Below are 14,064 nucleotides of genomic sequence, written 5' to 3'. Positions count from 1 at the left end.
TTCGTTGCTACGCCCGGGCTTTGCAGCGAGCGGGAGCTACTCTTCGTTGCAGTGCACAGGCTTCTCATTGCGGTGGCTTCTCCTGTTGCGGAGCATGGGCTCTAGGCGTGTGGGCTTCAGTAGTTCTGGCCCGCAGGCTCAGTAGTTGTGGCTCACGGGCTCTAGAGCACAGGCTCAATAGTTGTGACACACGGGCCTAGTTGCTCCATGGCATGTGGGATCTTCCCAGACCAGGGCTTGAACCCATGACCCCTGCATTGGCAGGCGGATTCTTAACCACTGCGCCACCGGGGAAGCCCTAGTCTGACCTTTTAAAGAATTTTTTTTTTCATGCTGACTTGCAACACTTTAAATTTATTTCACAATCCTATAATGACTTGCGATCAACAGTATGATAGACAATGCACTGGGTGAAGCCTTAGTTCCCTTATACCAGGGACAGAAGGTAAATTTGTGTTCTGACTGGTGAGGCCAAGAAAACAGGTCCAATTTGTTCAGCCTAGGAAATCTTCCTAGAATAAGAGAATTTCTGGCATCATCTCACTACTAAAACCCGAGATGGTCTGATGTGTTGCAATCCCAAGGGTGGTTGGAGGAAAAAGAGTTGGGAATGAACACTCAGCAGCAGCAGGTGGGGAATGAGTGGGTGAGGGCCGATGGGCATACTTGCCAGTGGACCTGGTGGCCAGCCTGAAGGTGAGGGAGCTACACTGCGGGGAGGACCATGTGAAGCCCTGCTCTTGACAAACTACTATGTACAATAGGGGCTATTTCTTCCCCAAGGCTGGTGACCTCCCCGACCTTGCCAGCCACACTTCTGGGAATCGTCTCTTACGCAGAGAGCAGGAATCCTTAAACCCAAAGTCTTCTGGCTTCCATCGGATTATGTGTCCATTCTAAGGGACTCTTTCCCATCTCTCACATGCTGAGCAAACAAACCAGAGACCGCGTCCCTTACTGCCAAGGCTAATCACAGGTGTCTTGTTTCATTTCAGGATGTGGTTAGTACCTTGAGGAACTGCAGACACCAGAGAGAAAGCCTTAGACAGCCAGGTTGGATCGAGAGAGCAGATGCCTGGGAAGCGCTCAATTTAACCCCAAGTCTCTCTCCAGGAGGGAAAAAAAGGAACAAAGGGAAACCACACTGCAAGGGACTACAAGGCAATGCCAGGATGAGGGAGTTGGAGTGACCTGGGTGATTCTGTGTGGGTCAGTCAGGGAGGCCTTCCTGGAAGAGGTGAGTCTTAAGCACTTGGCAACAGCTGGTAACTCAGCTTTCCAGGCATACCTCGTTTTATTGTGCTTTGCTTTATTTTGCTTCACAGATACTGCGGGGTTTTTTTGCACGTTGAAGGTTTGTGGCAACCCTGTGTTGAGCAAGTCTGTCCCTGCCATTTTCCCAACAGCGTTATTTTTTAATTAAGATTTTTTCCTTTTTCTTTGACGTAATGCTATTGCACACTTAATAGACTACAGTATGGTATAAACATAACTTTTATATGCACTGGGAAATCAAAAAATTGTGTGACTCACTTTCTCGCAGTGGTCTGAAACTGAACCCACAATATCTCCGAGATATGCCTGTACCACGCCTTTGTTTGTAACTGTGCTCCCTCTTTCTTGCTGGAGTGGAAGGTAGACAAAGTATCAGGGAAGATGCAGCCTGCAGGATGGTTCGACACTGTCATGGCGAGCACTTCCCCATTCTGCGGCCCTCAGTCTTCGCTTAGCTGAGGCAGCTGCAGGACTGATGAGGTGTCAGTGTCGGGCAGAACCCTTTGTGCCGGCCCAGCAACCCCTGGGGCAGGACATCGCCTCTACACTGAATCTCCATTTCCCCCTTGAAGCCTTCTTCAAGCCCACAGGGAACTCTACCATTGTCAACTTCTCTGTGCTATTCTTCAGTTCTAATTTTATTGATTTTTGAATAGGTAATGTAGTCAGGGTTCAAAGTGCAAAAGGGTATTCAGTGAAAGATCTTTTTCCTACTCCTGTTCCCTCCCTGGACGGGTGCTACCTGAACCCGGTGCTACCGGTTCTTGTTCTCTAACTAGATTTTAAAATCCCATGGGGAGAGGGATGGTCTCACACCTCTCTGTGTCCATCTGTGTCCCAGCTGGGATGAATTGTCCCACCCCATCACCCAAGGGAGTTTTCCTAACACCATATCTTCCCTCCTCATCCGTACTGCTGCTATCTTGGGTCAGACCCCCAAGCTCCTCTTAACTGGCCATCCAGCTGCCAGTCAGGTCCATCTCCTGGACACGTTCCACCAGCTGTCATACGACTCTTCCTGTAATGCTGGGCTCCCACTAATCCTTTACTGCTCCCCATACCTCAGGTCAAGGGCAAACTCCTTGCCATGATGACTTGGTTTCAGCCACTTCTCCAGACTCATCATTTGCTACTCCCATCAGGCTTCATACTCCCACCAAACCAGACTACTTGGAATTCTCTGATGGGCCATGCTGTCTCCTGCCTCTAGGGCTTTCTATGTGCTGTTCCCTCTGCCTGAAATGTGCTCACCTCACTGGCCAACTCCTACTTGTGGGTTAGTGTTCAGCCCAAGCTTCTCCCCCAAGGGACTTCACAAACACCACCCTCCCCCACTGGCTGACTTGACTTCATCCTCTCTCCTTCAACCCCCGAGGGTGCCTCTCTCATGCTGTCTTCTCACTGGGCGATCTCTGTTTAAAATTTGACTCCCCCAGTTGACTGTACGGAAGACTGGGCTTGCTCATCTCTGTATCTCCTCCATCTGACAGAGAACCTGGCATGAAGCAGGAACTCAGTCAATACTGGCACAATGAACAAATCTCTTCTGTCTCCCAGACAACACCTAATATAAAATAGACACTCAAAGAGATTTGATTTGATTTGATTTTTGCTGCTGCTTCTGCTGCTGCATCTCATGTTTTAAAGGAAAACGACCTGTCTCCCCCCCACCCAAAGTGACCCCTGTTCCCCCTTGATATCATGACAGCCACGTGTGCCCCAGGTGGATCCAAGTGACTCCGAACACCAGGCTTCTCCATAGGCAGCAGCTTGTGTGTTTAAATAACAGCGCAGCTCAGCTGGAGTTACTTTTAAGTACGACAGAGTAAGGAGTGTGGCTCTGGCCAAGGACCAGGTGTTTAAGGATAATTCCTGGGAAACTGAGAAGGGATTTATTAATGATAATAATAGAACTAATTGAAGGCTGAGTCTGTGCCAGACACTCTGCCGAGTATTTTACATACATTATTTCTGATTTAATCCTTCCCACCACCCTGTGGGTTAGGTATTAGTTACCCCCACTTTATAGATGAGGAAGTTGAGGCTTAGATTAAATCATATACCCAAGGGTCACACAGCTGCTACTGATAAAAACTAACACTTTTAGAGCACTTACTGGGTGCAGAGACTGCTAAGCTTTTTCCATGAATTATTTCATTGAACTTAGTGCTTACAATAAACAACCCTAGGAAGTAGGTGCTGTTATTATTAGAAGCGGCAGATCCAGAATTTGTGCCCAGGTTTGTTGCCACCAATGTCTAGTCCTTAACCCCTGAGCCTTATACTTGCAGAGCTGTGTACAGAAAGTTTTACAATCACTCCTCCTCTGAGGTCTGGGACCACGTACATGGGGGTAGATGCTGGGACCATGTTCCTGCCAGAAGGTGCTATCATTAGAGTCTTAGATTTTAAAAAATATTGTTTTTATTAAATATGAGCAGATACAGAAGAATATTTATAAAATATGTGTAGGGTACAAAGAAGAGCAGTGCCACCAGCAACCACCATCCACTATTTTTTTTAATATTTATTTAGGCTGCTCAGGGTCTTAGTTGCGGCACTCGGGATCTTTTTTAGTCGCAGCATGCAGGAACTTGTTTAGTTGCGGCATGAGGGATCTTTAGTTACGGATGCAGACTTCTTAGCTGCAGCATGTATGCAGGATCTAGTTCCCTGACCAGCGATCGAACCTGGGCCCCCTACATTGGGAGCGAAGAGTCTTACCCACTGGATCACCAGGGAAGTCCCGCCACCATCCACTTTAAAAAAAAATCACTTCACTTTGAAGAAGTCCCCTGTATGCCTTTATTCCCATATCTTTCCTCTTCAGAAACTTTGGTTTCACTGTTTCTTTAGTTTTCTTTATATGTAGCTCTACCATATATTCTTTTTTTTTTTTTTTTTTTTTGGCCACTCCTCTCGGCTTGCAGGAATCTTGGTTCCCCGACTAGGAATTGAACCCAGGCCCATGGCAGTGAAATCGCGGAGTCCTAACCACTGGACCACCAGGGAAGTCCCACACATATTCATTTTTGTATTCATAAAACATGTGTTGCTTAGTTTTATGTGTTTTTAAATTTTTTATAAATGGAATCATACTGGATGTATCTTTTTTTTTCCAACATCTTTATTGGAGTATAATTGCTTTACAATGGTGTGTTAGTTTCTGCTGTGTGACAAAGTGAATCAGCTGTACATATACATATATCCCCATATCCCTTCCCTCTTGCGTCCCCCTCCCATCCTCCCTATCCCACCCCTCTAGGTGGTCACAAAGCACCGAGCTGATCTCCCTGTGCTATGCGGCTGCTTCCCACTAGCTATCTATTTTACATTTGGTAATGTATATATGTCAGTGCCACTCTCTCACTTCATCCCAGCTTACCCTTCCCCCTCCCCGTGTCCTCAAGTCCATTCTCTACGTCTGCGTCTTTATTCCCGTCTTGCCCTTAGGTTCTTCAGAACCTTTTTTATTTGTTTGTTTAGATTCCATATATATGTGTTAGCATACGGTATTTGTTTTTCTCTTTCTGACTTGCTTCACTCTGTATGACAGACTCTAGGTCCATCCACCTCACTACAAATAACTCAATTTCGTTTCTTTTTATGGCCGAGTAATATTCCATTGTATAAATGTGCCACATCTTCTTTATCCATTCATCTGTCGATGGACACTTAGGTTGCTTCCACGTCCTGGCTATTGTAAATAGTGCTGCAAAAAATATGGAACGTTTCACAAATTTGCGTGTCATCCTTGCACAGGGGCCATGCTAATCTTCTCTGTATCATTCCAATTTTAGTATATGTGCTGCAGAAGCGAGCACTGGATGTATCTTTCTGCAACGTGATTTTTTTCACTCAACATTGCATCCAAGTTGTGGCTTGTAGAAGTGGTTCATTCTTTGTCACTGCTGTGCAGTCCTCTGTGCTGTGGATATTTCACGCTATTTACTCATTATAACGCTGACAGACATTTGGATTGTTTCTGATTTTTGCCTTTTTAGTCAGTGCTGCTAGAAACGTTCTTGTGCATGCCTCCTGGCATATGTGCGCCAGAGTTTATCTGGGATATAAAACCAGGAGAGGAATTGTGGGGTCATAGGGTATGTACGTTTTAAATTTTTCTAGAGAATGCCAAATTGTTTCTCAAAGTGGTTAAGTTGATTAAATCTCTTCATGTAGAGTTTCAGTGTTCCAATTATTCTAGATCCATGAATGTCAGAATCTTAGGGCAGAAAAGAAACAGAGTCCATTTTCCTCATTTTCTGGATGGAGGAAATTTAGGTGCAGGAAAGTGACGTGACTGGGCTAAGGTGATGTCACCATTCAGCAGCAGAGCCTGGACGCGAACCCCGAATCCCCCGACTCCCTCCCCACCACTGCCTTGGCTCATTTCTCTCTCTCATCCCCCGCTTCTCAGGCCGAGGCCCCAGGGTGTGGCCACCACGACCCATCAGGCTATTTCCAGGGCCGGGCCAGCGCTTGGAGCTGACCCAGCCGGGGTTCCCATTGGTTCCCGAGGATGAGGCTACTCCGCAGACGCCACATGGCCGTGCGCCTGGCCATGGCGGGCAGCGCCTTCGTGCTCTTCCTCTTCATCCTGCAGAGGGATGTCAGCGGCAGGGAGCAGGCCACAGAGAAACCATGGCTGAAGTCCTTGGTGAGCCAGAAGGATCATGTCCTGGACCTCATGCTGGGGGCCATGCACAACCTTAGGGATTCAATGCCCAGGTTCCAGATCAGGGCTCCGGAGCCCCAGCAGACACTGGCCTCCACAAACCGGACCTGCCTCCCCGAGTTCTATGCCCCAGCTGAGCTGAAGCCCTTCTGGGAACGGCCACCACAGGACCCCAATGGCCCGGGGGCAGATGGGAAAGCATTTCAGAAGAAACAGTGGACGCCCCAGGAGACCCAGGAAAAGAAAGAGGGCTATAAGAAGCACTGCTTCAATGCCTTTGCCAGTGACCGCATCTCCCTGCAGAGGGCCCTGGGGCCGGACACTCGACCGCCTGAGTAAGTGGCGCCGTGTCCTGGGGTGAGGCCAGGGCTCTGCCAAAGGCGTGGCTGGTATGGCCATGGCCACGGGCTGAGTGCCAGGTAAAGGGCTGACAGGGATTTTAGAGTATGGGCAAGGATTTCCTCTAAGGCCTCACTTTTCCTAATCAATTGCCCTTATCCCAGGGCACAAAAGATTTTGTATCTTTTGATACAAAAAGATTTTGTATCCTCATGTCAAAGATTTTGTGTGGGGTTCATATTATGGTCAGGCCAGAGGCTCAGGGAGACCTGTGAGAGTGAAACACGATTGTGAAGGTGACAGGATACAGGAAAAGGAACTCTGTCCGGGCTGGGACCAGACCTGGCCTAGGGGTGACTGGGAAGGCCTGACTGCAGGCCACATATTCGGTGGCCTTGTCCCATGCTGAGGCCTGCCCCAGAGACTGCAGGACTCCGCTGCTGAGCTCTTGGCAAAGGGCATTTCCCAACAGCAGCCCTGGTGGTCAAGATTATCCCCACACCTCCTGGTTTCTTTCAGTGAAGACTCACAGGGCCAAGAATTCATTCCAATCTTTATTTGAAGCTGTTTGTACTTTCAATCCCGGGCCATGAACCAGTTCTTACATCTTTGAGCCGTAGCCACTTCAGTCTGTGTTCATACTGTCCTCATGTTAAAGATTTTGTGTCTTTCTCCTGTAGACTTTGTCATTCCCAACTCAAGAGTAATACCCTTTTTAGCCTTTTCTCACATGGCCGTTCCCGTCCTCAAGTTCGTGATTCTTTAGGACTTTGAACCTGGGGTTCCTCAGACTAGGACCAAGTATTGGAGGCCTAGAACATGGAACCACCCCAAGTTATCAGGGCTCCTAGCAGGGAAGGGCGGTGGGTGTGAGGGCAGCCAGTGGAGGAACTCTGAGAGTCTCCTCTGGAAGGCCCCTGAGAAATCTCTCTGATCAGCAGAGGGGGTTAAGAAAGGGCATCAGGGGACTTCCCTGGTGGCGCAGTGGTTAAGACTCCACGCTCCCAATGCAGAGGGCCTGGGTTTGATCCCTGGTCAGGGAACTATATCCCGCATGCATGCTGCAATTAAGAGTTCACATGCCACAACTAAGGAGCCCACAAGCCACAACTAAGACCTGTTGCAACAAAATAAATGAATAAATATTTTTTTTAAAAAACTATAATGATTAAAAAAAGAAAAGGGCATTAGGCCACATGACTCCTTGAGATCCAGCATTCACACATTCCTGCCCCCAGCCGAGATGGCGTGTCAGAGAGGGTGGCAGTGTGACACGCCAGTGCCACAGAGTGGCTGGAGTGGATGAGGATAGAGAAAAGGTCACAGGAAATTGTTTGTGATAATAGTATCAGATTCCAGGGAATTCATGAGGAAATGGATCAGAGAAAAACTGTACATTGTAAAGAGAAAAGCTTTTTCCTCTCATTGAGTATGGAGACTGTAGTCACTTTTCTCAGATGTCAGAGTTGCCTTTTATTACTTCCCCTCTGGGACCTCTGGATTGGATTACACTTTATGCAGCACACATATCACTGAGAAAGAGAGAGTCAGCCCTGGGAACTCCTAGAGCAGATGAGAGAAGTGAGGGGGATGCCCTCGGCATCACCGCTGGGGCACCGAGCCAGCTCTGGGGGAGACAGGTCTTGGAGTGGGTTGGTTAGGACCTGTGCAGAGGCTCAGAGTAGGTGGCAAATAGCGGGGAAGCTGGAAACAGGGAGCAGCTATTCCCAGCTCCAATGGGGAATGGAGGCTGGGGGATCCAAGGAGCAAAGGATGGTTATAGGAATCTGTGGACCGAGCCCTCCCTACCCCTGGAACTCCCAGGGACCTGGAGAGCTGTATCTACACGTTCATCCTTGCAGATGTGTCGACCAGAAGTTCCGGCGCTGCCCCCCACTGCCTGCCACCAGCGTCATCATTGTGTTCCACAACGAGGCCTGGTCCACGCTGCTGCGGACGGTGTACAGTGTCCTGCACACCACCCCAGCCATCCTGCTGAAGGAGATCATTCTGGTGGATGATGCCAGCACGGAAGGTGAGGCTAGGGGGCCCCCCAAGGAGAGGCCTGGGGTCTCCCCGGTATTCTGTGAAAGAGGGCAGGTGCTCCTGAGGGAACAGGCACTGCCTCATGGCCTGTTGTCTGGCATCACAGTTCATCATAGAGGCTAGGAGCAGGAAGAAGGCAGGTGGGGGCCAGGGAGCAGGTAGACCACATTTCTAGAGCCCAAGCTTCATTCACATTTTTACCCCCAAAGCTCCAAAAGCTTAGCAGTTCTGGCTTCAAGGACTCCCTTAGAGCTGCCAAGCCCAACCCCAAGTTAGAAATGCCGGGAGAGGTCAGGGCAGGGCAGAGGGTGGGGACAACCTTCCCTCTGTTTCCTACCTGCCGGACCATTCCTTTGCTCTTGAAGATTCCACCTCAGAAGCCCTTTGCTATAGTTCGTAATAGACAAGTGAGGTTGCTCGCCAAACTTCCACCATTCAAAGCAATTCCAGAAACATCTACAGAGTACTTTGTGCCTGGCACTGACTTAGGCATAGGGAATAGTATGACAAATGACAAATGAGAGACTTCCCTGGCGGTCCAGTGGTTAAGACTCCACGCCTCCAATGCAGGGGGCGCAGGTTCGATCCCTGGTCAGGGAACTAAGATCCCACGTGCCACGTGGCCAAAAGAGAAGACAAATAACAAATGAGACAGATCTTGCCCTGAGTAGGCTGACAGCCCTCGTAGTCAGATGACTGCTAACAACACCAACCACAATGGTGTGGCCTGCAACACACCCCAACGGACGTGAAAGTGCGTGGACTTGAGAGTCTGACACCCAGGAACTCAAGTCCCAGCTCTGACTCTTCCTAGCTCTGTGACCTTGGGCAAGACACTTAGCCTCTCTGAGCCTCAGTCCCCTCTTCTAAAAATGAAGACAGTGGTGGCCGAGGGCTCAGAGATAGGTGGTAAATGAGATCATTCATGCGCTGCAGAGCACTTAGTCTTGAGTAAGAGCTCCGTGTGCATTACTTTCATTTTATTCTTTGTATGGGAGCAAGGCGCTATGGGAGGTGTTATTTCTGTGTGGCATGGTTGGGGCGGTCCCCCATGGAGGCCGGATTAGAGCGGTGCCTGAAAGCCCGAGTGTTTAGGGAGAGAAGAGGTGTTGAAGGGCAGTCCCAGAAGAGAGAACAGCATCAGCAGAGCCCTAGAGACATCAGTGTGTCTGTGCTGTGAGAAATGATGTTGAATGAAATCCATGCCATGCTAAAAGTATTTATTTGGGGGGGAAAATAAAACGACGTATCATTGAAGGTGCTTAAGCTGGAGAGTGACCTTATCTCAGAAGGATGGCAGCTTTGGGGAGGGTAATGGTCAGGAAGAGAGGAAGAGGACCCCGAGTCCAGGGGGGAAGTTCATAAATCACTTGAGCATGGGATGCCGGGGCCAGAACTAGGAAAGGGACTGCAGGACCCATGCCTCGGTAGACTGGGGTCCTCCAGGAGCTGAGCCCTCCTCCCAGGTGGCACATGGGGGCTGGGGCTCTCCCGGGTTGGCTTCCTGTGCCCACGCTCCCGTATTGAGGGCAGGAACTGTGCGGCCCCTCCAGTGGAGCTGCTGACGCCCCCTCCTGTCCCCCAGCCCCCTCCTGCCCTCTGGGTAAGAGGATTAGGGCCGGGGAGGGCAGTGGAAGGAGGAGCTGAGTATGGGCACTGTTGAGTCCATTTCTTCAGGGAGCTCCCATTTCCCCGGGAAGGACAGACACCTAGCAGCACTTACAAAGCAAAAGCAGACAAGTATCAGCGATGCAGTGAAAGGGTCTGGTGGATAAGGAGCAGAGAGATTAGCTTCTGGAAAGGGGGGGGCAGAGTTTGGTGAGAGGGTTGGGGCTTGAGAATGGCCTCCGGGGAATCTCAGTAGCAGTAGAATGGTTGTAAGGAGTGGGAACCAATGTATCAGCTGCCCTTCCTCTCAAACTGGGCTCTCTCATTACCCTTCTCCCCACAACCCTGAGCGGCCCATCCCTCAGAAGCTTCTTCCCTTGAATCCCATGTGGTAGAAGTTCTAAACAGTTTCAACTTGTCACTCAGAATTGTGTACATCCCTAAGGCATAGTTGGGCAGTTCCTCTGACCAGGCCAGCCAGTGACATAGTGCCAGGCTGCCACGGACAGCTTTGAAAGGGCAGAGTGGCCTGTGCCTAGTAGGGTGGGCTTGGCAAAGAGCCAGTCCCTCTCGGGCCACCAGACCTGTTCCCGTTCCTTCTGGTGGCCTCTCCCTTGTTGCCCTGGACTCTCTCATACAGCCAACTCCAGCATCTCGGAATCACCTGCCTGAAAAACCGAAACCAGCCATTCTTAATTTCCTGCGTCCTGGCCTCCTTAGACACTCTGTTAAAAGCTATGCCCCTCTCTCTAGAACAGTGTACAACTGCCACAAGTGTGCACACACCCACATTTGTGCATGTAATTCCAGGGAATTTGTGGACCCCAGGATAAACCACCCTACCTTGAGGGCTTTTGGACTCTAGAGATACTTTCAGCAATGTTCAGTTCAGCAAAGAAAGAAAAATACCCTCAGATCCATGGTCAGAAATCTCTGCAGTCCACGGTGGGATAAAATTTCCCACACCTTTGACCGTTTGATCAGATCACCCGGCTCTCATTATACACACACACAAACAATGGCTGTGTCTGCTGAAATTCGATGTCTTTGCTCTCTGTCGTCCTATCCAGGTGCCCGGCAGCACGGTTTGACCACAAGTGTACGGGCGTTTGATACTGGGGGGCAGGTATCAGAAAGGGGCCCTGTGCCAGGCTGGGGAACTTTTTCTTTCCCACTTCACAGTCCGTCCCCAGGCACAGACTTCCCTCCTGCGTGGCCAGGTCAGCAGCCGAGGTCCACTCTTGGTCTGGCACATTCCACAAGCTCCTAAAAACTGGCCCCCCCAAGCCTGACAGTCTACCATGCCCCAAACAGGGCAACCCCTTGTCCAAAGCCCTGCCCTGCCCTTGGCAGGGAGGCTGAGTAGGAGAACCTACGCCTCCCTCCTGCGCACTTTGGATTAGCCCAAAGGAGAGGAGGGGCAGCCCTAAAGTCAGGAAACACACTGTGAGAAACGCAGGGGAGGAGACACTGGGAGCACTTTGGATTAGCCCACGATTTCGCCCACTGCCGTCTCCCCTGGCTGGTCAGAACTGAAGTGAGTGGCAGTTCCTCTCGTGGCCCCCTCAACTCCCAAGAGACACCAGTAATGCAAGTCAGGAATTATTCAAAGCCTCCAATTCTAGTTGAATTACAACTTCCAGTGTCTATTCTAACAGGTAAAGTTGCTTCATTACTGCTATCTCTTACCTCTGTCCTTGTTTTATAATATAGGAAGATGTCTCTGTAGTAACTCTATGTCCTGGATTTTCTAGGAAAGTTTCCATTCAATATTTTCTTCCCCATAAAGAAATTCTGCTATTCCCTCCTGTCAGTTTCACCTGCCAGTTTAATCCTCACGCTTGGAGATGGAAAGAGGCCGATAATGAGTCTTGATTTGGGTTCGAAAATATAGCCCAGTGTCTAAATGTTCCATCTGGGCAGGAGGATTGTAGAATACGCCCAAAGGGTGTTACACTCGTTCCTTTCTCCTCTTCTCCTTGCAAAAGGATTGATCAAGAAAAATTTCCCCATTGCAGTTCGATTTGAGGCTGGATAGAGTATAGATGGGCATGAAATGAAAACAGCATAAAACGAGAGAGGGAAAGTTAAGAGAGGAAGTCCTCCCTACAGGAAAGGCTTTCTGTTTTGTTTTTCTTTTCTAGATTTTTCAGCAGCCAAAGAAGAGGGGGAGAGTCCACAAGAGAAGCATAAATAAAGGCAGTTCACTGATGTGCTTAATAAGTGTTTATCACTTACCTACTGAGCACCAGACCCTGGGCAGGCTCCAGGGGTATAACAGTGAACAGTAGAACAAGGTGTCTGTCTTTTTAGAGGCTTACTTTTTTAATGGGAAAGACAGAAAATAAATAATTGCAGATAATAAGTGCTATGAAGAAATTAAATTAGAAGAGAAATAAGAATGCAGGTGATGGGCTACTCAGTAATTAGGCAGCTTTTTTAGTCAGAGTAGCCAAGAAAGGCTACTCTGAGTGCTCCCCACAAAGGGAACAGCCAGTGCAAAGGCCCTGAGGCTTAGTGTGTTAATGGGGCAGAAATAAGACCAGGATAGCTGCAGAGAAGCGAGCAAGGAAGCAGAAACAGCACTGGTACAAAGTGAGTTTACAAAGGTGAGCAGAACTGAATCACAAGACCTTTTTAAGCAATAGTGTTTGGATTTTTGAATGTGTGTGGTAAAATCTACATAAAATTTACCATCCTAACCGGTTTTAAGTGTACCATTCAGTGGCATTAAATACATTCTCATTGTTGTGAAACCATCACCGGAACTCTTTCATCTTCCCAGATTGAAACTCTATGCCCATTAAACAGTAACTCCCCATTCCCTAGCCCCCCAACCCCTGGCAACCCCCATTCCACTTTCTGTCTATGAATTTTACTACTGGAGGTACCTTGTGTAGGTGGTATCACTACAGTATGTGACCTCTTGTGTCTGGCTTATTTCGCTTAGCATAATGTCTTCAAGGTTCATCCATGTTGTCACATGTCAGAATTTGCTTCCTTTTTAAGGCTGAGTATGCCATTGTTTGTGTAGATCACATTTGTTTATTCATTCATCCACCCATGGACATTTGGATCGTTTCCACATTTTTGACTATTGTGAATAATGCTGCTATCAACATGGCTGTACAAATATTTTTTTGAGTCCCTGCTTTCAATTATTTTGGCTGTATACCCAGAAGTGGAATTACTGGATCATATGGTAGTTCTTTGTTTAATTTTTTGAGGAACCATCATACTGTTTGGGTTCGTTTTTTTTTTTTTTTAATAAATTTATTTATTTATTTATTTTTTGGCTGCATTGGGTCTTCGTTGCTGTGCATGGGCTTTCTCTAGTTGCGTTGAGCTGGGGCTACTCTTTGTTGCGGTTCGCTGGCTTCTCATTGCAGTGGCTTCTCTTGTTGCGGAGCACAGGCATGCGGGCTTCAGTAGTTGTGGCACATGGGCTCAGTAGTTGTGGCTCGCGGGCTCTAGCGCGCAGGCTCAGTAGTTGTGGCACACAGGCTTAGTTGCTCTGCGACATGTGGGATCTTCCCAGACCAGGGCTCAAACCCGTGTCTCCTGCATTGGCAGGCGGATTCTTAACCACTGCGCCACCAGGGAAGTCCCCTGGATTCGTTTTTTAAGTGCAATTTTAAACCACCGTAGTGACATGATGTGATTTATAGTTTTAAGAGAGAACTCACCGTGGCTGCTGTGTCACAAGTAGATTGGGAAGAGGAGTGTCGAGTAGAGGCCGGGAGACCAGTTAAGACATGATTGCTGCAGTGACGGTGGGGATGGAGAGAGAGAACTGGCCATATTTGCTGAAGGACTGTTTGTGGAAGGGGGAGAATTCAGCACGATTCCTAGTTTAGAGCAGCTGGAGGGATGCCGGTACCATGTATTTACATGGGGGGAGGCTGGGAGGGCAGGTAGGGAAGAAATCTGGGGCTCCATTTCAGGCGTGTTAGGTTTGTGGTTTTGTTAGACATCCAAGTGAAGATGGCAAGGCCAGGAAAAAAGGCCCAGGAGCATCTGCATATAGATGGTATTTCAAACATGGGACTGAGTAAGGCATGTGTGAGGGGAGGTCACAGGAGTCTCATAGACTCCAGTCGTGAGGAATGAAGCCGGGC

At 48.8% G+C, this 14,064-nt stretch overlaps 1 protein-coding gene and 1 non-coding gene across 3 annotated transcripts in view; one reads left to right on the top strand and one right to left on the bottom strand.

Annotated features, from left to right (window-relative positions):
• GALNT6 (polypeptide N-acetylgalactosaminyltransferase 6) overlaps positions 1-14,064 on the top strand; it is a 34,174-nt gene that overhangs the window by 5,822 nt on the left and 14,288 nt on the right. For both annotated transcript variants that reach the window (XM_059935918.1, XM_059935919.1), the window contains 3 exons: positions 996-1,237; positions 5,696-6,288; positions 8,155-8,327. In XM_059935918.1, coding sequence (XP_059791901.1) covers positions 5,798-6,288; positions 8,155-8,327 — 664 coding nt within the window. In that variant the 5' untranslated portion in view covers positions 996-1,237; positions 5,696-5,797. The remainder of the gene's footprint in view (positions 1-995; positions 1,238-5,695; positions 6,289-8,154; positions 8,328-14,064) is intronic.
• Positions 4,993-5,099, bottom strand: LOC132373871 (U6 spliceosomal RNA). The gene has a single exon (XR_009505527.1). It is a non-coding gene; the product is annotated as a U6 spliceosomal RNA (small nuclear RNA).

The sequence above is a fragment of the Balaenoptera ricei genome, chromosome 10, assembly GCF_028023285.1.
Source record: "Balaenoptera ricei isolate mBalRic1 chromosome 10, mBalRic1.hap2, whole genome shotgun sequence".
Lineage (NCBI taxonomy): Eukaryota > Metazoa > Chordata > Mammalia > Artiodactyla > Balaenopteridae > Balaenoptera > Balaenoptera ricei.
This window is presented reverse-complemented; position numbering and strand designations above follow the sequence as displayed.